This window comes from Canis lupus, chromosome 25 (assembly GCF_011100685.1).
Source record: "Canis lupus familiaris isolate Mischka breed German Shepherd chromosome 25, alternate assembly UU_Cfam_GSD_1.0, whole genome shotgun sequence".
Lineage (NCBI taxonomy): Eukaryota > Metazoa > Chordata > Mammalia > Carnivora > Canidae > Canis > Canis lupus.
In genome coordinates, this window is record NC_049246.1 from 25,110,395 (window position 1) to 25,136,355 (window position 25,961).

Here is a 25,961-nt window from a genome sequence, read left to right on the forward strand (position 1 = left end):
AATTGCAGTTAGTTAACTTAGAATGTGTTGGTTTCAGGTGTACAATATAGTGATTCAGTAGTTACACACAGTACCCAGTGCTCATCACAAGTGCCCTCCTTAATCCCCATCACCTATTTCATCCATCCCCTCACCCACCTCCCCTCTGGTACCCATCAGTTTGTTCTCTCTAGTTAAGAGTCTGTTTCTTGGTTTGCCCCTCTCTCTCTTTTTTTCTCGTTGTTCATTTGTTTTGTTTCATTAAATTCGACATATGACTGAAATAATGTGGTATGTCTTTCTCTGACTGGATTATTTTGCTCAGCATTATACTTTCTAGTTCCATCAGTGTAGTTGCAAATGGCAATATTTCATTCTTTTTATGGTTGAGTAATATTCCATTGTGTATATATACCACATCTTCTTTATCCACTTATTAGTCTATGGACACTTGGGCTGTTTCCACAATTGGGCTATTATAAATAATGCTGCTATAAACATCAAGGACAGACCTATACTTTAATGCATTTTTAATAGAGAAAACATTTCTTAGTCTTACCTTTTGTTATCTGGAGTTTAAAGCCAGTTAAACTTTCCAACCCCAAAGGCTTCAAATTTCTGGATTCTCTCTTCTCCTTTTTTTTTATTTTTTTATTTTTTTTATTTTCCATTTTTATCCTAGCTCAGGCTAGGTGAACTCTAACCTGAGCTCGTCTCTGGGTTCTATACCTTGCAAACATAACTGGAAAATACCAAAACACACCAATGCATTATGTCTTACAATCTCTTCATTTAGAAATCAGCCTCAGTAGTCACAGAAGCAATATAATTATCAATTACCAAAAATAAATTTATTTTTGCTTAACACGGTCCTCCATTTTTCTAGCCTCACCACCTGCTATTCACGTACTAAGACAATGCTACATATGTTGGGTTTGGCTGTTTGGCAGCATTCCACTTCTGTATCAACTGTATTAGCTAAGATAATGTTCAGTGCTGTCAGAGAGAAATCCCAAAATTGCAGGAACTTAACAAAATAGAATTTATTTCTCTCAGACACAAGAATTCAATGTAAGTGTAGAGTGGGAAGCATTCCAAGAGGGTTATTTGAGGATCAGGCTCCTTCTATATTGCAGCTACACCATCATTCAGAGGCCCAGAGTCTACTCAGAGTGTGGACAAGGAAATTCCTCACTTCCAGGGCAGAGACCTCACAATACTTACTTGTAGAATTGTTATCACTGTTGTTGACCAGTGATCCTCCTCTTCTATTTTCCAAGCAAGAGATTTTATTTTTGGTTTTCTTCCTCTAGTCATCATTATACAGGGTGTGTGTGCACAGGTTAGATAAATTGTCTTTTGAGTTCACAGGTCACTAGATCATGAGAAGCCACATGTCCTTTTTTTTTAAGATTTTATTTATTTATGATAGAGAGAGAGAGAGAGAGAGAGAGAGGCAGAGACACAGGCAGAGGGAGAAGCAGGCTCCATGCAGGGAGCCCGACGTAGGATTCGATCCCAGGTCTCCAAGATCGCGCCCTGGGCCAAAGGCAGGCGCCAAACCGCTGTGCCACCCAGGGATCCCAAGAAGCCACATGTCTTAATGGAGAGGACGGTGTAGATATTGGGGATCTGGATTTGAGTTGCATGCAGTAACTGCATGAGATTTTAGGATGTTTCTCTTGAGTTGGAGTGTGTGCTTTCATTGTGAGGAATGAGGGGTATATAGAGAGATACCACATGTGGCAAAACCACAAAAGATGTGTTTGCTCATGAAAAATGCATGCTCCTTTTCTATTGTGGAGAGTTGTTTTTGGGAAGCTTGTCTATAGGTTCTATACTTCCTAGCATTGCTTACATTTGGATAGGGTCATGGAATTAGTTTCACCAATAGGCTATGAGTAAAAATAATTTATATTACTTGCAGGCTGAGATTGTTTAAGAAGCAGATATGTCTTCTCCACTTCTCCAGTCTACTGGCTGAAGGTGAATGACCCCAAAGCCCTAGACGGTGGAGCTACAAGGCAGAAGGATCCAGAACCACTTCTGTAAAGCTGCTCACTGAATACCAGCATTGGGTTCCTTTATGAGCAAAGAAAAAGTTTAATTATGTTAAGCCATGAATTTCGAGGTTTATCTGAATCCTCTGCTACTCTCTTACTCAATGATTACAAAGTATACATAGTTCTAAAAATTCCTTTGTGATCATAAGAGTGAAACATTTGAAAGCCACAGATCTAGTTCTTCCATCATATCTGTATTACCTATTTATCTACTTACCTATATCATCTATCTCTTTATGAATATGTACTTTATGTATATACACACATATATATGAATTTAAGAGTGGATAAATAAAAATCTGTTTAAATTTATACATTTAGATTTTAGATAATGGTGTCTGATTAGCATGCAATTGCTTTAGGGCAACCTAAATCTGAGAATTTATCACGTCATTCTTTTACAATTTGAAGTCATCAGGTTGAGCCCAAAAATCTGATAGGATTTAATATGATGATCAGCCTGTTTTAGTGTCATTGAATCCTTATTTAGCATATATACGATGATGGTGAGACAGTATTGCTTTCTTCATTTTTGAAGTAGTATTTCTTATATTTACATAACTAGTCACAGCATAAAACAAATAAGACAAATGATATTAAGGATGAGTGACAGGAATTATTAGTAAATCTGTACATCTCTATGCCCAAGTGCATAAGCTGCTACTTATCTGCAAGATGTCTGCAGGGTCATTAGCTGTTGTGCAAATAGATCCTCAGGCCACTGCACCATTTTATTTTTATGGAGTCAGAGTGTTATCTTTATTCATGACTCTTAAATATAACCTTTAGTGGGTGCTAAGTAGCAAGCTCAAATCTATGACTACAGCAGGGTAAATATCAAATGTATGTTGTGCCTGTCACTAGACTGTTTATTTTCAAATCCATTCCCTTCTATTATACTGCTCAGCTCTGTCACAAGGGGCAGATCCTGCAAACAATATTTTCCTGATTTGAAAACAGAATAGTGAAGGGCAGGCAGATGGGAGATTTCAAGGTCATTTCCTCCTTCTCCCTTCTCTTAAGGTGGCATGTCTGTCAGTGGCTGCCCACTCCTACCCTGGAGTAGTACCTTCCTTCTGGTTACTTTTTCATCCCATCCTTTCTCTAGGGTTCTTCAGTTCTTCCAGTAACCTTTGTAACTATTTCTCTGTATTAGATTCTAGCATTCCTAGAATGCTTTTTGCCAGACCAGACCTTAACCAATGCATGTCTGCACTAACATCTACATAGAATACAATGTATTGAAACATGCAAATATAAATTTACCAACAAAATAACTGTTTGTGAATTATTTGTTGAGTGAGAGAGTTTATGTGTGAGATGTTACCTAAAAACTAAGAGCAAAAAAGATATTTTAATGGTTTAAAGTTCAACTTAAAAAATTATCTTCAAGGGGCACCTGGGTGGCTCAGTTGGTGGAGTATCTGATTTCAACCCAGGTCATGATCTCAGGGTCCTGGGATCGAGCCCTGCATTGTGCTCACTGGAGAGTCTACTTCTCCCTCTTCCTCTCCCTTTGCCCCTCTCCCTGCTTGTGCTCTCTCTCTCTCTTCCTCTCAAAAAAAAAAAAAAAAAAAAGTTCTGTTAAAATGTAGTGTAACCATACATTGTTGATGAAATTTTAGTAAGAGGAATTAGAAGGGTGCTAAAACATTTAAATGGAACCATAAGATTAAAATGGTAGCATAGTCAGAAATTCAAAAATAAACTCTAGAGGTAATAATTGCAGTCAATATTAAAACAAGTAGCTTTTGAAACTTTTTAATAAAGATTTTATTTATTTATTCATGAGAGACACAGAGATAGAGGCAGAGATATAGGCAAAGGGAGAAGCAGGCTCCCCATAGGGAGCCTGATGTGGGACTTGATCCCAGGACCCAGGATCACGACCTGAGCTAAAGGCAGATGCTCAACTACTGAGCCACCCAGGTGCCCCTGAACCTTTTTGAACCATACTGTGATTCACAATAATAAAGGTCATAGATTGAGAAAGAGTACAATTACATATGCAGGAGGTAACTGCTCTATTTTCTATTCACTTTCTCCTCTTTCATCATATCCTAGCCAATGTGGTACATGGAGTGTTAAAAACAAGGTTCTAGGTATGTTATAGGAATCATAAAAGTCTTTGAAAATTTATCCAAGAGATTAAGACAAAACGAATCCTTGTTCACTCCATCTTCCTCTATAATGACTATTGTTTTCTTAGCTTGTCATGTTCGCCCACTTTCTGGGAACGGCAGCATAATTTTCGTCTTGAAAGTATTCCTTTCCCTGTCTTAATCCAGAGGGTTCAGGTCAATCTCCCGCCCACCTCTCCTGCCCTCCACTGCTCTTTCTTCTCTGTCTCTGGGGGAGACATGTCATCTGGTTCTGGTCAAGCCACATGATCACCTCTCTGACCCGAAGGACTATCTCAGGACTCAGTACGTAACTGAAGCAAGGCCAAGGAGCTCTGCAGTCAGAAACAAGTTCTTCTTTGTCAGACTGAAAGCTGGTGAAAATCAGGCTGTCAACCCTGAAGTCACCATATGGACAGAGCTGCCCTATAGGAGGGAAGCGAACAAGGGGAAAGAGCTGGAAGACTGGTGCCAGCATTTGCCACCCTGCACTGAAGCCAGTCACCTTCTTGTGTGCATGAGGATTTTTGCCTTTCGAAATTCAAATGTAAGAAAGAAGCTACCCTTTGAATGATACTTAGTATGTGAAATGACTTGAACTTTATTTAAAAATTTACATTTTCAGACTTCTTCAGCATCCTAAATTTATGAACAGAGAGAAAAAAAAACTAGACAGAAATCATCACATAATCATTTATATTTTAAGTGGCACAACACAACAAGCAACTAAAATTATTTTGATATGAAAATTGTTTGTTGGACATTCAATACCATTATCAAGTCTTACTCTTTTTTCAGTGTCCACATACTTTTAGCTTTGCTGTTCTGGGAACCCATTTATTAAGAAATGTGCATTTTAAAAAATGCATATTATTTACATTAGGATTTTCACTGAAAAAATACAATTAAAGAAACTAAGGCTTTCCATTCCCCCAAATTTAATGTTATTTTTCCCCAACCAGTATACAGAGATATCATATAACATTATACAGGTTTATTTAAAGCTATTTATAGCAGATACATTTTAATATAAAATGAACTTTTCCAACATACCTCATTTTTTTCAGTTCTACTCAGTATCTGATTTTAAATGTCTGCAGATTTCATTGATTTGAAAAACATTCAACTCAATACACAAAGTATATTGATGACTGCCAGTACAAAAAAATTATCCATAAATGAAAAGTTTTAGCTCTAGTGGAACATTACAGTAGGAAAATAAGGAAGTAATACTCCCCATGCCTGTATTATTATTCACTGACTAGTTACTGCCACAATGTGTGAACAAGTTTGTGCATTATTCCCACTTTTCTCTATCAGACAGTCCTGGATTTTCATTTCTGGTTGTTTTTTCAAGTGCATTATGTGAAACTCTGGACAAGAGTTATTCATATTAAAATTACTCTTTAAAAGTGAAGGCAATATTCTCTACGGCAGAATTAAAACAGAGCAAGACATGACAACATTCCAGTGTCTCTAGAAAACCCCCATCCATCTCTCACATGGACGGAATTTGCTCCAAGCTGGGAGCTCTGAACTTAGCAGGCAGAGTGAATCGCATATATAGTATTCCCTAAGAAAATGGTTGATTTGGAAATCTTGTGCTTTCACTATTACTGGCATTAATTATTGCTTGCAAATAATGATATCCAAAGCAGTTGCATTTACTGATCATATGTTAAAATACTTGACAGGGAAAACAGCAAAAACATCACAGCTACCTTTATCTCTTGTTATTGTGACTTTGAGCACAAAAAAATATTAACGATCAAGGCTGTGACAAAATTGGTTTCTTCTCCTCGAAAGCTATACATATAACACTAAATAAGTTCTGGAGATTAAAATGAAAGAAGAGTTTTATTAAAAAGTAGGCACTGTGGAAACGGGTATAAATGAAATAACCTGAAAAATATTACATTTCTATTTTTTTCTAAATGAGGCAATCTTAAATATAATATTGTAGAAGCACTAACTATTACTTTTGCTATAAGTGTTAAAAATGTCATTCCTGAGCTTGCTGGAGAAAATTAAATTTCTTAAAGTAAGCAAATAGGAAAGAAATGGTTTCCCTAGATGGGAGGCTGAACTTGGATCAATATCTCAGCCAATTACTTTGTCATTTTCCCATATATCAGATTTTTCATTTGGGATATAGTCATACTGTACTTTATTTCCTAACTACTGGCCCCTAAGTATGTCACATCTTTAAAGAGCTGAAATGTTCAGCTGAAAAGTGGTATATAAGTAAAAGTTATTGTTACTAAAAATTTGCCATTGCAGGTAGCTTCTCTTTTTTACTAGTGAGAACATAAAAACAAAATGAGATTTTTACATCAGGTTTGACTTAAATAACATTTCAAGTATCTCCTTTAAAATGATATTCTGAAAAACATTAATATTCATGTACCACAAATTTAAATACATTTTCTGAAAGGCAGAATATTCCTCGAATATCCTTTGTTTTAATCATTACTTATATAGACTTTTATAAGTCATTACTTATAGACTTATATAAAAATCAAAAGTTAACTTTGGTTCACATCCTATCTTTGAGAGTTCCTGATCTTTTTCATCCAAATACCTAACTAATCATTTAGAGATAAAGTTAATCTCAAACGCATGAAAGAAAGCTTCAGACAATAACATTTCATTTAAAAAGTTATATTCGATGAAGAAATGGTCTAATGGAAGTCATTTGTTCTTGTTTTCAGTTACGGCCCATATAGAAGATGTTCACTGAGTTTTTGCATGAAATGGAGTTGTTTCATAGTCTTGAAAATGAATTCCCTTAGAAGTTGTGATCTTCATAATAGCGCCATTCAAAGCATCATCTTCAATGAGTGTTATTAACCCACTGGCAATCATTGATGGGCTAAAAATAAAGGGAACATTGTTTTTAAACTAAATATGAGGCATAATTATCACTACACTCTGAATTGCTTTTGAAAAATCTACTACCTTTAACATGTAATAGGGAAATATCTGTCATGAAGCTATTGCTACCTCCATATTTTAGTCAGTTAGATATCAACTAAATTATATGATAAATTGAGTAGTAGATTTCCATGCCCTATCTCTGTCATTCTGACAGGAAGAATTTATGAATTTATATTTATTGTTTACTTTGAGAAAATGATTATCTTCTCATCTTTATCCTAAAGTAGATATTAGACTTATCAGATAAAAATGGTATTAAAGTAGATATGTGAAGAATTACTGATAAGAATGTCTCGTATTTATCTGTTGCTGGTTTAAGAACCTTTCATGAATCAATGCATTCTCGGACTTTCTATTTTACACAAGAGAAAACTGAAGTACCCAGAAGTTGACAGATAAATGGTAAAGGCGGGATTTGATCCCAGGTGGTCTGATTCCTTCGACATGACAATTATGACTCTGTGCTATGAAACCAACTGCTTGAATTCAGACACTGTCCATCAAACATGTGTGTCTGTCAACTGTTTCTTATAAAATGGTTGAAACTAGGGGACCATATGAAATTTCACAAAAGGTAAATGTGAATATTGCTTGGAATTCAGTCAAATAAGATATCATTACTTCCAAAGGCAACTAAACATGAACATTAAAAAAAATATGATTATGACTGAAGGCATTATGATCTGTATCTCGAAATTCATAATGTGTAAACACATTCTGTTTGGAAATCCAGAAAAAAAATTTCTTTTAGAGAGTTTGCCAAATTAGTTTCTCAAATTTAAAGGGTTATTTTTTCCCTTTTTATTGTTTATGTCTAGACAATACTTTGTTCCATCATATAAAGGAAGATAGGTATAGTTTTACTTACTCCAAAATTCCATAGAACTTCATCATATCCTTGATATGATCCTTATATTCTATGTATTGTCCCATGTTTTCTTCTTTCTCAATGGATTCAAGGATGGGTGTATTAACAAAGCCTGGGCAAATGGCATTCAGTCTAACACCACTGTTCATGAGATTCGCTGCCATCTGCGGATGAGAAGTAGAAGGTTACAGGCTTCAGTTGCTTTGTAAATATATACCATGGGACACACTGATAATTAAAGCCATTCCAAAGACCATGATGTGAAAAATACTAGCTATCTAACAATGACAGTGTTAAGGTTGACTGGTAGCAGAAAGTAAAAGATCACATACTTAAAGTGTTAAATTAATACCTGAAAGCCTCAGCTAATTCATTCTTTCAAAATCAGTATTACTGGGAAGCTCCTGAAAATACTTGATTATCTAAGCTACTCTTATCTATTGAACTCTGCAGGAACCTAACTGCAAAAAACCGAGGCTCGGAATTAATATCTCAAGTTTGGTTTCAAAGATTAGGATTGCATAACAAAAAAAATATATTTCTTTAAAAAATACTGTTGGTGGAAAGTTAGACTCTGATTGATGCTATAGATACTCTTGATAATATGTACTACGTGGAAGGCAATTTAAGTATTTCAGATTAACATTCTTTGGCTTAACTTTCAAACTATTGATTTTATTTGAATTATTTTTAAGACAAAATGTAGTTAATTATTTTTGGACCCCACTTACTTGTGAAAGTTTATTTGTAACCACCAAAATCAACAGTCATGGAGCTTTTGGGGTCAATTTTGGACACAGAGCAAATTCCAGCTAAAATAAAAAAGATGCTTTTGTTTCAGCTCTTATGCTATAAACAAATATCCTCTTTGTGATACATTTAGTCTATGTTTTTCCTATTTTTGTGACATTTTTTGATGACTTTGCTATTTAAAATGCCTCCCAACCATGATGGTAAATTGCTGTCCAATGTTCCTCCTAAGAGTGAGAAGGCTGTGATGTGCCTTACAGAGAAAATTCAGGTGTTAGATAAGTTTCAAGCTGTCATGAGGTATAAATGCTGTTGGTCATGTTAATACAATACATATTAGACACAGTACATATTATATAAGATGTCTTTACACAGAAAGATACATAAGACTAGGCTATGTATGGATTGATCGGTCAAAATGCTGTGACCAGAGGCTCAAAGGAACTAAACTCTGTTTCTCCCCGAGGAGCAACAGTTCAGTATTCTCTAATGCAGTATTTGCAAGTGAGTTTATAGAACTACCTACCACAAATAGTGAGAATTGACTGTACAGATTTTCACTCTTGTCATTGTAAATAGGAAATTTCTGGTACTTAAGATTTACCTTCTTTTGTAATAGCTTTATGCATTCATTAAAAGTTGAATTAATGATCAAGTCTCCGCAAAGTAAATAAAAATTTCCAAATCAATTTGAATTGTGAGCATGAGAGCTGCTTATCTTTCTTTTGACTGAATATCTACCATTCAGACATCTACTTTCTCTACCCCCATCTCTTCCCTGTCTGTCTCTGTCTGGTCCCTCTCTTTGCCTTACTTAGACTAATCATTGCAGAGATCCCCCCAACTATTGTATCCTCTTCTACATTTGTTCTAATACAGTCTCTAAACAGTAGCCAGAATGGTCTTCTGAAAATGGAAATCTGATCTTGTCATTCCTTGGCATAAATGACCCACTCATGATGGCTGCAGTTAGAATAAATCTCATCTCACGGGCCACCCGGATGGCTAAGTGGTTGAGTGTCTGCCTTCAGCTAAGGTCGTGTGTTTCTGGCGTCCTGGGATCAAGTCCTGCACCAGGCTCCCCACAGGGAGCCTGCTCCTCCCTCTGCCTATGTCTCTGTTTCTCTCTCTGTGTCTCTCATGAATAAATAAATAAAATTTTTTTTTAAAAAAAGTAATCTCAGCTCATCACTGTGATTAATAAGCTGGGGTTTTTGTCTGGGCCCTGCTTCTTACTTTCCCCTTGCTCTTCAGGTTCCATTCAAACTGCCTCTTTTCAGTTATTATGAAAAGACAAGCACTTTCATGTCATGCCATCAGTGCATGCAGTCAATTAGGCCCAAAATATTTTTCTTCACTCTGTACACTTCTCACCCTAGGCCCCATGGAGGCGTCATCCTTGACTACTCTCTCCAGTAAATTCCTGTCCCGTCCCTCTGTGCTCTCCTTTTTTTCCTATCTCCAGTGATAAGTAATATCTAGAGCACACTACATATTCTACTTAAGTAGGCCTAAAGTTAATAATTTTTAAATTTGGAGTCAATTATAAAATATAGGTAGTATCTTCCCATTTTCCCCCCTTAGGATATTTTTCTTTTCTAAGGATTTTATTTATTTATTCATGAAACACACACACACAGAGAGAGAGAGAGAGAGAGAGAGAGAGATTGAGAGAGAGAGACAGGCAGAGGGAGAAGCAAGCTCCATGCAGGGAGCCCGACATGGGACTCGATGCCGGGTCTCCAGGATCAGGCCCTGGGCTGAAGGCAGCACTAAACCACTAAGCCACCCAGGCTGCCCCTTAGGATATTTTTCAACACACATCTGTGTTTAGGAACCAACATCATTTTTAAAAGATCTCTTCTTCATTTGTTCCTTGATGTGATCTGAAAACCATCTTTTATTTTTTTTTAATTTTTAAAATTTATTTATGATAGTCACAGAGAGAGAAAGAGAGAGAGGCAGAGACATAGGCAGAGGGAGAAGCAGGATCCATGCACCAGGAGCCTGATGTGGGATTCAATCCCGGGTCTCCAGGATCGCGCCCTGGGCCAAAGGCAGGCGCCAAACCGCTGCGCCACCCAGGGATCCCTGAAAACCATCTTTTATAATAAAGATTAGAGGATAATTTATTTTTCTCTCTTAATCCAGAGGTGCTGATTTCTGAATTTATTCCCCTCTATGTTATAGAACTCATGTTTCATATATAGACAGAAAGAAAAAAAAAGGGATATTGTGGTTGTGATCTCCTCACCGCTGCTGAACGTGTGAATCCAATTATGCCATGCTTTGAAGCACAATACACAGGCTGTTGTGCCACAGGCATGAGCCCTGAAACAAACAAAAAATTTCAACAATTTCACTAAGAAAATAAGCAGACAAAATCCAATAATTGCTATGCAATTGAATAATTTGTTTCTGTTCTATTAGAAGCTTATTCTACAAAACACACTAAAATAATTACTGGACAATTTTCCTTCTGTGATCTCTACAATACTGGCCAGAATTGACCAGTATATAAGTTACAGCCTAGAAATGAAGTCAAGAGTGATATGTAAGTCCTTCTGTCCCCCTGACCTTCTGGCAAGAAAAGTAAATGTAATCTGGAACATAAAGAGAATCACCTTTAAATCCAATGTTACCATCAATTTTCAGTTTTTGTTTGGATTTTTAAAAGTGTATATTCTACATTTTGTAAGGCTTCCAAATGGCTGAAGTGTAAATTTCTTAAATGAGATTTGGAGATTATTTGACTTTGCTATAAATTATAAATTAGTGTGCATTTCCCCATCACCAATCATACTGAATGATCCCTTTAAAGCATCCAAGAAAACGTCTTTTGATTTTGATCTGTAGTAGATGCCTAGATCTTCTTGTCCATGACTTAAAGAAAACTAGAAATTCAAAAAAGTAAAGACCAGAAATAAAAATGTATGATCCTATTTTATTTCATTTCGTAATTATGTACTCTAACAGAATTCAAGCAATTTTAGAATTGGTTTAATTTTCCACATATATACAATAGAATCTATTCGAATGTACAATTGTATTCCATGCAACAATTTGCATGGCCTGCAAAAATAGTAGTATTGTAGCACATAGAGCATGTTTTCTCCCCTACCTCCTAGCCCAAACCCCCAAAAGAAACAACAGGAAAAACCTTTCGCTGAACTGTTACTCTCAAGTTTATTTCTCATAATTGTCAATTCTCTAATCAACAATGATACCTTAAACTAGAGCCATTTGTATATTTCAGTTTTTAACAAATTTCCTCCATTAACTCATTTTAACATATTTTAAATTTGTGATTTCTGAGTCAAGAAACAGTGATCTCTGATTGCTATAATGTTATTAATATCAAATGTCATGCTAATAATACTAAATTATTCTGCTGAGACATGTTCATCTCCACCCAGCTAACTAGTCCCAGAGCACCACCAATCAGTTGAGCGTGTTGTGCCAAAGTTCAACAATAAATGCAGACCTTAACCACTCCCTGGGTGCCTGCCAGGTCTCAATTTATAAAGTATGTTTGCTCAAGAGCAGTTTAAATCCCTGAGGATAGTAGATCACGCATAGTGTGTCCACCCAGTGATCTCAAAGTACTGTGGCTCTCTTCTTGTTATTGTTTTGTTGTTTTCTCTTAGGTTAAGTAAAATGTGTAAGTTAATTGAGTTCATCACTGTCAGTCAACAGGAATTTATGATGCCTACACAGGGTACACAGGTGTGTTAGGGGTTTGGGATAAAGCAAATAAGGAGGTGGAGCCAGGCATCGCTGCTGCTTGTTCTTCTAAGCTAGTTGTTGCTTTGTCTCTCCTTAAATGTTTATGAGACAAAGGCAGTTGGTTGGAGGATAGTGTTCACTGACTGCAGGAAATGCAGAATGAACCTCAATCAGAGATAAGCTGACACAGCCACAGAAACAAAAAGCACAAGGACACTGTTCATAAATGTTGTCAAAGATGAATTTGGAATGAATTTTTGTTACTTGTATGAAGGCTCTGAACTTCTGAACCCCAGCTGGTTCAAAGTGTCACAGAAGTGAAATAAATCAAATGGTGCTGGGTTGGTTCCATTTAAGAAGCAAGCACAAAACATATACTCTCCTCTACAGGAACAACTGTAAATGTGACCAGAATATGAAAAATTTGTTTGCATTTTTAAAGTGGCACTTGGTTTTATGAATCTTTTGACATTATAACGACATTTTCACTGCTATCCTGCAGAATGTTTACTTGTGCATTGCTTTCACTTTCTGACATTAGATCAAAGGCTGTATAAATCAGTATCAGACATTCAGAAATTGTGTCCTTTCTTATTTTTTTACAGCTTTATTGAGGTATAACGGACACACAATAAACTATATATATTTAAAGAGTACAGTTTGGTAAGTTCTGACATATGTATATACCCACGAAACCATGACCACAATCAAGATAATGAACACATCCATCATCTCAAAGTCTCCTCTTGCCCCTTTGTCATCCTTTCCTTCTGCCTCTCCCCTCCCTGTAGGCAACCACTGATCTGCTTTGTGTCACTGCAGTTTGCCTTTTCTAGAAGTTTATACAAATGTAATCATATATTGTAAACTCTTTTGGTCTGATTTCTTTCACTTGGGATAGTTATTATGAGATTTATCTATGTAGTAGTATGTATCAATAACTCATTCCCCCCCCTTTTTTTCTAAATAGTATTCCATTGTAAGAATATATCCATAAGTTGCATATACATTCACCTGTTGATAGATATCAGGACTGTTTCCACTTTTGTATTACAAATTAAGAGAATTCTTTTTGTCAATTACTTAGCAAGTCATAGTTAACTTAGAGATTTTTTTATCTTTCCATACATACAGATTTTAACTGTTGCTTCTTATGAGTCAAACAGATAGGGGTTAGTGATCTGCAGTGCTTTCCTCCCAGTTTCTCTACAGACTGAGTCTGGGTAGAAATTTACTATCTGTACCTCAGTTTGCTATTGTGAAAAGGAGGCTAAATGGGGAGAGAAAGTCTTTTTCTTAAGGCTTTTGTTTTTCTTTTTAACAATGATTTTATATTCTGAAATATCTCAGAAACCCAGCATTTTCCACTGGATCTCAAGACCCACTTTTCTTTTTATACATAATGTTACTGCTGTCGTGGATTAGCTTCAGTTTTGGTTAACCGTAGTTCTATTACTTACCTTAGCCCCACAACATTAATATATATTGTTCCTAAATATTTGAAATAAAAATGTATCCTGAGGCTGGGAATCAGGGTTAGTACACAGAATTGTGCAGAGTGTGTATGTTATGAATCTGGAAACACCATTAACATGGCAGTATAAATTGGGCCCCTCCCTCAAATTCCTGCAGTTTACAACCTGCACAACTATACATGGCAGCCATCTCTGGTAGAAGATGATGACCAAACAAAAGAGACTAAGAAGAAAGAACCAGTGGAGGTATGAAAAAAACAAGTTAAGCACCATGTCCTGGAAATTAAAGATAGTATTCTAAGAAGTCTACAGTGGTCACCTTGAGATATGAACATGTCTCAATATCACTTGTCTTAAGGTAGCACCTTTGGTCTCACATTTTCCTTCAGCTACCCTTCCATATCTCTTGACAACAAAAAGTACTGAAGGGAATTACTCTACTCATTGTCTCTACTCTCCTTGCCTCCCACTTGCTGCACAACACACTCTACTTGGGCTTTCATTTCACCCCACCAATTGCACAGATCTTGTGATCAACACTTTCTTAAACTATTTAAACATTCAAAAACATCCTTTTAATCAAACTTGTCAAGGGAGACTATAGCACGGACTCTGGGGGCCAGGCTGGCCGAGTTCAAATTTTGAATCCACTGCAGTGAGCTATGTGACCTTTGAAGGAGTAGGCACTGCCTATCGAGGTATTTTTCTTCTGTGAACTAGAGCAGTCACAGTAGTTGCTGAGCCTTGAATGAGCTAATTCACATAAAATACTTAAAGTAGTGCCTGAAATATAATAAACACTACTATCTGTTATTATTTTATAGAAACATTTTTCCTTAAGATGAAATATCCCCAAATCTAGTTTTATAGACTTATTTATCCACATTATATCTTTTTTATGAAAATGTACATTTTAACTAAAATGGCACAAATCTGGACCAGTGTCCTAACTCGGTTTGGTTTCTGAACCCTGGCAAGCTGTGGGCTGCTGTGAATCCTAGTTCGAGAGGATTTATAGAATACTTATATTTAAGTTCCATGTGTTTAGTACCTGTCAAGTATAAGGTATGATGAAATGAAGTAGTCTTTAAAATATAGTCTATTGTAATGTGTCAGACTAATGGGAGGTCCCCTGGTGCAGGGGGAGGCTAGAACATCACTGGTTGAACTGCTAGATCTGTGCCTGTCAACTGACTTGAAGGGAGTTTTGTCAATATTAGGACTATAGGACCAGTTGCTGGAATGAATTCGGGTTTTTAACATCTTGCAAATTAATACCTATATTTACAGGGTATTCATGTTAAAGGATTTAAGAACAACAACAAAACAACGGATTGTGGCAATGAGACATCGATCTCTAAAGAAATGACATTTTGTTTAGTATTGCGAGAAATTTATTTGTGCTTAAAAATGGATATGTTACATTAAAAGTTAAGAATAGAGTTTTTATCTCTAAAACTCTCTATCTCTAAACTCTCTAAAATTTTCCTCTCTAAAACTCTAGACCCAGCATGATACAAGTTCATTTATAGAATCCCAAAGTGGCTCTCTCCAAAATTTAACATCTAATGAATTATAGGTTTATGTTTATTGTAACAATAGATTTAGGAAAAAATCTAAGAGAAGGAGAAATTCTACCCACAAAATAGAGAAATATTTTCTACCACCATTCAGGATAATAACACCAAATAGCCACTGACTGATGAGATAATTACAAAGAAAAATTTAAATGCCTGAAAATTACATATGCAATTACAGTACAAGGAAGTCATTTAGAAAAATACAATTTCCATTTCCACATTAGTTCTTCGATCTTTAATATTCATTCTGCCCATATTTGCAACAGATAGCTTGAATCTCTACAACTCATGGAAGGTAAAAAACTCAAAAAGATTTTGTGCAAAAAAATGAAATCTGCTCGGACAGGGCAATCATACTGGATCCCCAAACATGTTTTCTTTTAAATGGAACGAAGGCATGTGAAACAGATTACACAGAAGTGCTAAAGAAATTCAACTTAGGAAAATAAGTGGAGAATCTAAGAATACCAATCTTTGCATGATAAACTGTAGCTGAACAGCTGTGCCAAAAAGTGGTTATCTGAACCCCTCACCTTTTGTTTATAATCAAAAAGGAAATCATCTACTCGTCTTTCTGTTTTTAACCATCAACTTCTCTAAGATAAAGGGCAAAGGGAGAACTGGTGACAATCTGTTTATCTATGTTCATGCAGAAAGCTGAGTAAAGTAATGGGGACACTTCCTCATTATGTGATTTTCCACATAACGAACACCTTATCTGATGCAGCTTTTTCCCTTCGGTATCATGCTTGCCATTAATAAGTCACGTTTCATTAATTAATTAATTAATTTTAAAGACTGATTGATTCATTGATTTTAGAGAGAGAGAATGAGCGAGCCAGTAGGGGGAGGACAGAAGGGAAACGGAGAGACTCTCAAGCAGACTCCCTGCTGAGCACAGAGCCCTGCGTGGGGCTCCATCTCGGGACTCTGAGATCATGACCTGAGCTGAAATCAAGAATTGGATGCTTAACTGGCTGAGACACCCACGTACCCCCAAATCATGTTTTAAAGTACGACATGACGTAAGAAGTCATATAAGGATTCCTAAAGCTCCATCTTCTATTAACAAAAACTCCTTCCAGGAAGGTAATTTTGTTTGTCAAAAATTAACTTTATTAATTCTTAGAAAGCTGCTTCTAATGTTGCACCAACAATCTTAAAAGTTCAGTCATTTCTGGTGTTGTGATCAGAGGAAATGGAGATGAATTTCAGGACCAACTCAATGAATCCCCCCATGAAAACTAGAGGCTAGCTGCTCAAAGTGTGGTCCAGGGACCAGCACCGGAACTTCAGTATCCATCTCAGATCTACTGAGTCAGAATTTACATCTGAACAAAACCTCTAGGTAATCTCTATGCATGTTAGATAACTTGTTAGGCAACTCATATAGCTAATAGTTTATCACAATGCCTTGGCAGTTGCTAAGTATGTTAGGTCCCCTTCTCTATAACATGAACACTTGCAGAGAGTGGTACCAAGTGATCCTTTATACTTTTGGCCTGGAGCTGAAAGGTGATCAGTCTTTTAACTCACCTGAAATCTCTGGTCTGCTGTGACATATCAGTCCAACTACTGCTCTTCAGGACACAGGAGTCCTAGTGTCTTGCAATTCAGTATTGCATTTGTGTTTAAAAGTCTATGCATGCTAACTATTTGGTTCTGACATGTTGATAAGAGACACGGATACACAGCTCTCTGGGTAGAAATTCTGTCTGTTTACTTTCATATCCCCATTTTCTTTTCTGCACATGCTCAAAATATGTTAGATTAAGTTGAATTTTTACTTAAAGTTGTAACTGAAGCACTTCCACCTTAACACAAATGGCAAGATAATTATATTAGTTTAGGTGAAACTTACAGTTAAGTAAGTATGATACTGGATTGGTATCTAAGATATGCTAAAAAAAAATCCATGATTCTTCAAGTGTTTTCTTGAGACTCTAAATGTTTTCAGAAAGTGAGTTCTTTTATTTGCTGTTTTCAATCTCAGTAAAGAAGACCCTCGTGGGATTTCTCACAGAATGCCCCTGCGTGACTCTGCTAAAGGCACAGAGAATGCCCCCAGTGAACACGAAGATCTCAGCAGCTGAGTATATAGGCAGGTTGGAAGCAAGACTGGCAGGCAGATTGCTTTTCCTGTGACAACAACTTTGTCCTTCCCACTGTTTGAGGCAACTAACTATATGAGAAGCACACTTGACTCTTCTGGGATGTCTTATGCTCAGAGCACAGCTATTTAATTAATTGTATTAAACCAGATTTCCCTCGCATCTTTTGTTCCTCTCAACTTCTTTTTTTTTAATAGTTAAGGATGAATGTATCAAAATGAATGCAGCTTTATATATTATGTTTATAGACAAAAACTCATAGAGAAGAGTCTGGGTGGTCAACAGTGATGAGGAAAACTTTGGAGCATCCCCCTGGAGCACAAAAACTTCCCTCAATACATGGAGGAATCACTCTCCACTTGACTCCTGTTTGTTAAACTTATTAATTGCATTTGATACTTGGTCTGCGTCAGTGGTCATTACTCATTAACTTCTCTGCCCAAACCAGTGTTTCAACTTCAGGCCTCACTGACAGTGAAGGATTCCACTGAATCCATGTAAGAGATTGTGAACAAAGACTGGTGGAGTTCACCAGTAGCCACAGCCATTCCTTTAACAGACTGAGCAATAGGAGGGAACACAGGAAAAAAAAAAACCTCATGGAAAGAATGTTTGGAAAACACTTGGAAAACACAGAGGAAGCAAGCATTAGAGATATCTTTCCTAAATTTTGCCATTTATACCTCAATGAAGCTGAGGAAAAAATACTCTGACCCTGATAACTCCTCAAAGACTTTTTGGGTCATGTGGCCACTCCCAACATGCTATGACTTTCAAGGATATAAGCTTGCTGGTAGTATTTCTGAGGAAAGTGTGAAGCTAGAGAGGTTCTCGCTGACCTTCTTCTACTATTACAAAACCGGAGTGCTTATCAAACTAATCTTATTATGGGAAGAAGAAGAGCTCTAGGTGAGAGGCTAGAATACAAGTTACCACATTTTAATACTCTTTGTGAAATGGAAGCACCTTAGTGACAAAGCCCTGGATGGGAAGGGTTGGGTAGGGCCTGCCCAGATTGGCCAGGGACAAAAGGGAAACAGTATAAAGGTACCAGGTATGGAGGTCGGGCATTATAGAGAGAATGTACCTCTCTACATAAGGATGAAGGCACCAAATTAAACAGAATGGATATAGCTAAACTAGGCAACCATTATAAATAGAGTTACCCTGCTGGCTGGGAGGAATATGAGGTGGAGAAGCAATATGGAATGCTAAGATAATCATTAAATTGCACAAGTGCCAGAAAGGTAATTTAAAACCAAAATGATCTTATCGCTGAATTTATATTTATTCACTCTTTTATTTGCATGATTTGAGAAAGATCCACTCAGGGTTCCAGATGTTGACTCTAAAACAGGTTAAGAAGAGGAAAAATACCCAGGGGAGGGGAGGGTGATAAAGCAAGCTCTTAGCTAAGAAAGCAAAGTGGACGTCTAATTGTAATCCTTAAATTGCGCTTCTCAGTGACGTGTTTTGACTTGTGACTTTGGTAAGCTCCTCAGATGTTTTCAGGGCTTTACTATGTGTGTCAAATGGGGCAAAAGCCTAAGATACCCCTAAGGTTTAGTCATGTGGTCTTGAGATTAAAGCAGTGCCCAGAAGGCCTGAAGATAACTAGCAAGTTTCACTGGCTTATTCGAGTTCTAGGAATTCAGTTCCTTTTACTCACAGGTAGGCTAAAGTAGCCATGGATGGAGAGACAAACTGACACTCTCAAGGACAGAAGAGTTAGACAACCTAGTGGATAAGACAGAAGAGATCTTGGATCCAGCTGCTTGCATGTGAATTCCAGCTTCACTGGTTCCTTGACGTGCAAGCTTGTGCAAGATACTTCAATTCTCCTACCTTTATTTCCTTCTCTGTGAAATGGAGATTATAGAATCTACATCATGGGGTTGTTGTATGAAATGAGGTAATGTGTATGTAGAGTTTAAAATAGTATCATGTAAACAGTAAGTGCTCAATGAATGTTAAGTATTATTACACATTTAAGTATTTTTATTGGATGAAACATAGTACACTACATTGCATTTCTTTATTCATTCTCTGAGGCAAGTAAGCCTCCTATTTTTTTTTTTTTTTTTTTAAGCCTTATGGTACAGAATGTCTCCCACAGAGCCCTAAATTGATCCAAACCCTGAGGCCTGCCAGACTTCCTGTGTGGAAAGAAAGAAGTGCCTCCAGTGACAGAAGGGCAAGGGGCTCCCTGGACAGGGTTCAAGCATCTCCAAAAGCCTTGTTAGCCCCCTTTTGCCTCAAGACACAGTCCATGGGATTATCTTGTGATCACCACCCCAGGTTTCTCTACATTTCCATTTTTATTAAAATATCAAATACTTCCTGTTAATTCTCCAATCAATTACATATTTTTCCTTTATAATTTCATTTCAAAATAGCACAGATAGAGCCTTGGCAATTTGACTTTAGGGCTTCAGATTCCCAGAATCTAAAATGTGGTTCTCTCTTAGGACAAATATCTAAGTATTACTCATGCTCTCACCTTTTACCATGTCCTCAGAATGAAAATGTAATTTATAAGTAGACGTGACATTAGGCAGAATAACCAAGTTACCTCCCAAATGTATAGAATTAGTCTGTAATAACTTTATAGAGTTGTCATTTTGTCTTTAAGCAACACAGAAGCTGAGATGATAATCTGTTTTTTGAGAACTTCTAAAGAAGGAGATTTCTAAGTCTCCCTTGATGGCAGGTTTACAGAGGCTTAAGGGCCAGCTGACAATGATTCTCAGAGGAAGGGGAAAGAACAATGCTGAGAATCAGACCTCTGTTGTGGTCCCAGGCACCTCCAAACCTGACCTCTGAAGTACAACTGGAGCTAGTAAGTGGGGCACAGGGAGAGGGATGGAGACCACCTATTCTGAAATTACCACACGAACTGAAATCAGATAATGTAAGGAGGTCTCCCTACTTTTGGAACCGCATAGTTTAGACGTGCTGTCAATACTGGTCGGACTTTTAAAACCTCATAATTTATTTGAATTACTGAAGAACCATTGGTGAATCTTTCTTCCCCCTAGAATTTTAGAAGTCATTTGGTTAAGTTGTTCCAAAAGTTCCTGCCAAAAATTTATAGCTACTATTGAGTAACATGGTATCCGGTGGTATTAAATCCTACTCTCCTGAATAGAACATAGGTTGGGGTGCAAGTTGTGGCAAAGGTGGTTAGCCATCTACATGAATCTATTCTTTCCTTAGGTACATAGCTACGCTACATTCTCAGAGTCTTTTGTGATTATGTGAGCCATGAGATCAAATTCTATACCAGAACATGAACAGAAGTGAGGTTTGTCATTACTGAGCTGGGGTGGGGGGTGTTTAGAAAAGCAGCTTCACCCCCTCAGTGTTCTCTTTATTTCAATGTCACAGAGAAAAGAGTCCCCTACCCCACCCCACCCCAGTACCTCCAGCAAAACTATGGATGCTCCATGTCAAAGAGCTTTTGTTAACCTGGTTTTCCAAATGATTGCATATTGAAGAGGCTTCCAACCACAAATATCTTGCCCAGGGCTGATGATATATGACAAATAAGCTTATACTATATTTAAGCCACTACGTGTTTCTGTTTATTACAGCCATTTAGCACTGAAGAGTAGCAGGATAGGTGACCCCAAAATGTGTCACTTTGGCATAAGGATTATTTTAAGCTAAAGGCACTTGAAAAACAGCAGGTATAAGAAGGGCACTCTGACCTTTCCTTTTCCTCCTGAAAGCAGGTGATAAAACTTCCATGTAAAAAATATGCCCTTCCTATACCAGGAGGAAAGAAACATTCTTATCACCAGAGATGGGGGTTTGAGGCCAACGGAAATCTGTACAGACCTTGTTAAAATAACTCTTATCTTCCTTTAGGCTCCCTATATATTTTAGTTGCTTCCCCACAATTACCTCTCTTTGTTCAACCTTGTTTATAAACGCTTAGGCCTAGCCATTCTTGAGTTTTGGTTTTCCCGTGGGGGCTTTCATGTACACATAAAAATCTATAAGCTTTTTTCTTATTAACCTGTCTTATGTCAATTTAATTCTCGGGCCCAGCCAGAGACCTTAAGAAACTCCAGGTAAAGTCTGGCCTCCCCTACAACAGAACCCAACTATTATATATGCCATATTTCAAATTATATATTCTTTCTAAAATCACATGGAAGTAGAGACACCTTAACTATGTTTTAGTACTCTTTACTTGGTCAAAGATGCTTTCACTTGCATTATCACTTAGTGCCACAGTAAGAGAGCTTAAAAGTCACCATTTAAAATAATAGGAATCGGGATGCGGAGAAAAGGGAACCCTCTTACACTGTTGGTGGGAATGTGAACTGGTGCAGCCACTCTGGAAAACTGTGTGGAGGTTCCTCAAAGAGTTAAAAATAGACCTGCCCTATGACCCAGCAATTGCACTATTGGGGATTTACCCCAAAGATACAGATGCAGTGAAACGCCGGGACACCTGCACCCCAATGTTTATAGCAGCAATGGCCACGATAGCCAAACTGTGGAAGGAGCCTCGGTGTCCAACGAAAGATGAGTGGATAAAGAAGATGTGGTTTATGTATACAATGGAATATTACTCAGCTATTAGAAATGACAAATACCCACCATTTGCTTCAACGTGGATGGAACTGGAGGGTATTATGCTGAGTGAAGTAAGTCAGTCGGAGAAGGACAAACATTATATGTTCTCATTCATTTGGGGAATATAAATAATAGTGAAAGGGAATATAAGGGAAGGGAGAAGAAATGTGTGGGAAATATCAGAAAGGGAGACAGAACATAGAGACTCCTAACTCTGGGAAACGAACTAGGGGTGGTAGAAGGGGAGGAGGGCGGGGGGTGGGAGTGAATGGGTGACGGGCACTGGGGGTTATTCTGTATGTTAGTAAATTGAACACCAATAAAAAATTTAAAAAAAAATAATAAAATAAAATAATAGGAATCAACATATACTTCAAACTTCTGATCTTATGCAACAGAAAATTCCATAGAGCCAGGAGAAATGGAGCAAACAAATTTTCAATTCCCAACATGATTTGATAATAAATATACTTGGAAGATTTACTTTTATGGCTCAAATTATCAATAGGAAATCATTATCAATGTAGATTTACTTTTGTGGTCCAAATTACCAATAGGAAGTCATTATGAGGTAATCATGGTCCTTACCTGCTAAAGATGACATGTTTATAATGATGCCACCTTCTCCTCCGTTTTGCTTACTCATGTAATCCAAGCCAAGGTAGGTCCCACTGATAACAGATACCTAATCCAGAGGCATAAATGGGAAAAGCAACACAGCCGTTATTTATATATCATAGTCCCAAGTTTTAAGGCTATTGGAGACACCCAGGGAGATTTCTGCAAATACTATCACCAAAAATTTTTCAAGTGGCTGCTTGCTTTTTTTTAAAGCTGGTCTTGACTGGACTCTCTTTTGTTTGCCTCCAGCTGAGGAGCTTCTCACATCTCTGCAACTTCACTTCATTGTCCATTCTGAGATTTTATGAAAAAAGTCATATTACCATAGTGTTTGTCACTTGACCTCAAATCTAAGCATCTTTGAGAACTGTATATACAGTGTTCTTCTTTTCTGAATATTAGATATAAAATTCATTTACCCTTCTTAGCATATGGTTCTCAGATCCAGGTATTTTTCATTCATCTGCTCTGTTTAATTCTCTTGGACCTTGGAATATATAATAAGGGAAGCCCTTTATTTTCTACACAGCTTTCATGTCCTTTTTTATTTCTAATAAAAAGTCTGTTATGCACTTGTTTCTGTAGGGGAAGGTGATCTTCTTAGGTTTAGTATGGACACTGATTAATTTTTTAAAGATTTTATTTATTTATTTATTTATTTATTTATTTATTTATTTATTCATAAGAGACACACAGATAGAGAGAGAGGCAGAGACACAGGCAGAGGGAGAAGCAGGCCCCATGCAGGGAGCTGGACTTGGGAATTGATCCCAGGGTCTCCAGGATCACACCCTGGGCTGAAGGCGGCGTTAAACCGCTGGGCCACTGGGGCTGCCCGACACTGATTAATTTAATCTAGTCACAGAAATCCCATTCTCTTTGCTAGTAACTTGTTTGGAGGCCTACATGTGACCCATTTCTAGCCACTGAGACCTGAGGAGCAGTCAGCTGGAGTGGGTCCAGGTAAGGGGGCGGGTGGTGGTGGAACAGGATGTTACTGAAAAAAAAATTGTTGCTTTTAAGAAAATCAGAAAGAAATTATTACATCAGAATGAGGTCTTTTTCCATCATTTAGTAGGGGTGTGATGGCTGGAAGATACAGTTACATTGTTAGTATCCTTAAGACGAAATCTCCAAGAAGGGAGGCCGACTGGAGAGATGAAAAGAAACTGAGTTCCGGTAGCACTGTGTTGCAGTATCAAGCAATCCTGACCTCTGTGTTGTGTGAGACCACGTAAGTCTTTTGCTTGGTTTCAGCATCCGAACTTTGGATCAGCTAGGCACATCTTCCTACTGTCTGCCACTTAATCTTCTGCATCACTCTTGCAACTGCCTCTGTGAGCGTTTACTCTGATTTGTTTCTCACCTCTATGCATAAGCATGGTTCTATTCTAACATTTGAGAATTCACCACTACCAAAAACAACCTGTGATACAAAACTCCTACTTGATGACTTATTTTCCCTTTATTTTTATTTTTTTGAGATTTTATTTATTTATTCATGAGAGACACAGACTGAGAGAGGCAGATACATAGGCAGAGGGAGAAGCAGGCTCCATGCAGGCAGCCTGACATGGGACTCTATCCCGGGACCCCAGGATCACGCCCTGGGCCGAAGGCAGGCGCTAAACTGCTGAGCCACCCAGGGATCCCCTTATTTTCCCTTTTAGATTTAAGAATTCCTCTCCCTTCCAACTCAGACTTTTAGCAGGTGAACATTTTCTTTTGACATCTTAATTCCTGCTTTTTTGGGGGGAGGTGGTCTTTACAATACTGGAAAGAAAATGATACAACAGTAATGAGTCTGAAACTGAGGGCATATATTGGCATTTACCTTCTTTTTATTTTAAAAAGTCCATTTGGAGTTTTCTTGACATTCAACATCGCCTCCCTACCTAATAGCAGTTATGAAAAAAAAAGTAAATTAAAGATTCTATTCACTTAAGCCATGTGTCAGTTTGATATTAAGTAGGCTTAGGGAGAATGAGTAAAATCTCCACATGATTCCTTTTAAAAAGAAAAAATACAAAACATTGAAGGGTTTATATAAGAAGGAAAAAATGAACATGGCTGAAATTATTGAAGTCAGTTAGATTCTGGTAGTTTCTGCCTAAATCTCTAGCATGTCTGGACAGAATTTCTGTTTACACATATTGGTGCTATGCTTTTATTCTCAGGTATTTATAGCTTTGCTGACACTCTGTTTTTGTGTTTTCAACCTCCAGAAGATGCAGCCAGATAGAAAGTTTGGAAATATTTAAGCTTTTCTTTTCTTTTTTTTTTTTTAAAGGAAAATTTCCAGGTCTTTAGTGGAGGAGGCCAAAGGATTATTTTCCCATCCATTATCAAGAACGAAGTAATTTTTCAAATCTACAAAATAGGGTCTAATGCTTTGGCTGGGACATATGTGATATTTTCATCTTCTTTCCTAGAACAATCTCTTCCTTATCCCAAATTAATATATTCAAGGAAATGTTAGGAAACCACAGAATAAAATGTTTTTTTATTAATGTTCCTAATATATTTTTGTCCCTTGGCAATATTTATATATCACATACATTGGGTCATTAAAATATCAAGCATCTAGGGGGAAAAAAGAAAATTAAAATTATAGACAAGTTCTAGCTACAAACACAAAACAGCTGAGATCTATAGTATTATTTTAGTCTATCATACAGGTACTCTCAAATTTTGTATTTGACCTTCAAAAAATTTTTTTTAAGATTTTACTTATTTATTTATGACAGACACAGAAAGAGAGAGAGAGAGAGAAAGAGAGAGAGAGAGAGAAAGGCAGAGACACAGGCAGAGGGAGAAGCAGACTCCATGCAGGAGCCTGACGTAGGACTCAATCCCAGGTCTCTAGGATCACACCCCGGGCTGAAGGGGGTGCTAAACTGCTGGGCCACCGGGGCTGCCCGACATTCGAAAAATTTTGCACTTGACTCTCAAAAAAAAGAAAAAGAAAATCCTATGTCTAATTTCACATGGTGCAAATAAAAATTCAATTATTGGCAAAATGGTCTAGTTAACACATGCTTACTCAACAGTTTTGGTTATGAACAATTTTTATATGTAATACCAAAATTATAACTGCTGTATTCCAAATCCTAAATCATTTTTTTTCCACAGATTAAAGCATTC

The 25,961-nt window shown here is 37.2% G+C and overlaps 1 protein-coding gene across 1 annotated transcript in view; it reads right to left on the reverse strand.

Annotated features, from left to right (window-relative positions):
- Positions 1–6,895: 6,895 nt before the first annotated feature.
- HPGD (15-hydroxyprostaglandin dehydrogenase) overlaps positions 6,896–25,961 on the reverse strand; it is a 28,346-nt gene continuing 9,280 nt past the window's right edge. The window contains exons 4-7 of the mRNA NM_001284477.1: positions 22,785–22,881; positions 10,972–11,048; positions 7,968–8,131; positions 6,896–7,034 (exon numbers count right to left, since the gene is read on the reverse strand). Of these exons, the coding sequence (NP_001271406.1) occupies positions 6,896–7,034; positions 7,968–8,131; positions 10,972–11,048; positions 22,785–22,881 (477 nt within the window). The remainder of the gene's footprint in view (positions 7,035–7,967; positions 8,132–10,971; positions 11,049–22,784; positions 22,882–25,961) is intronic.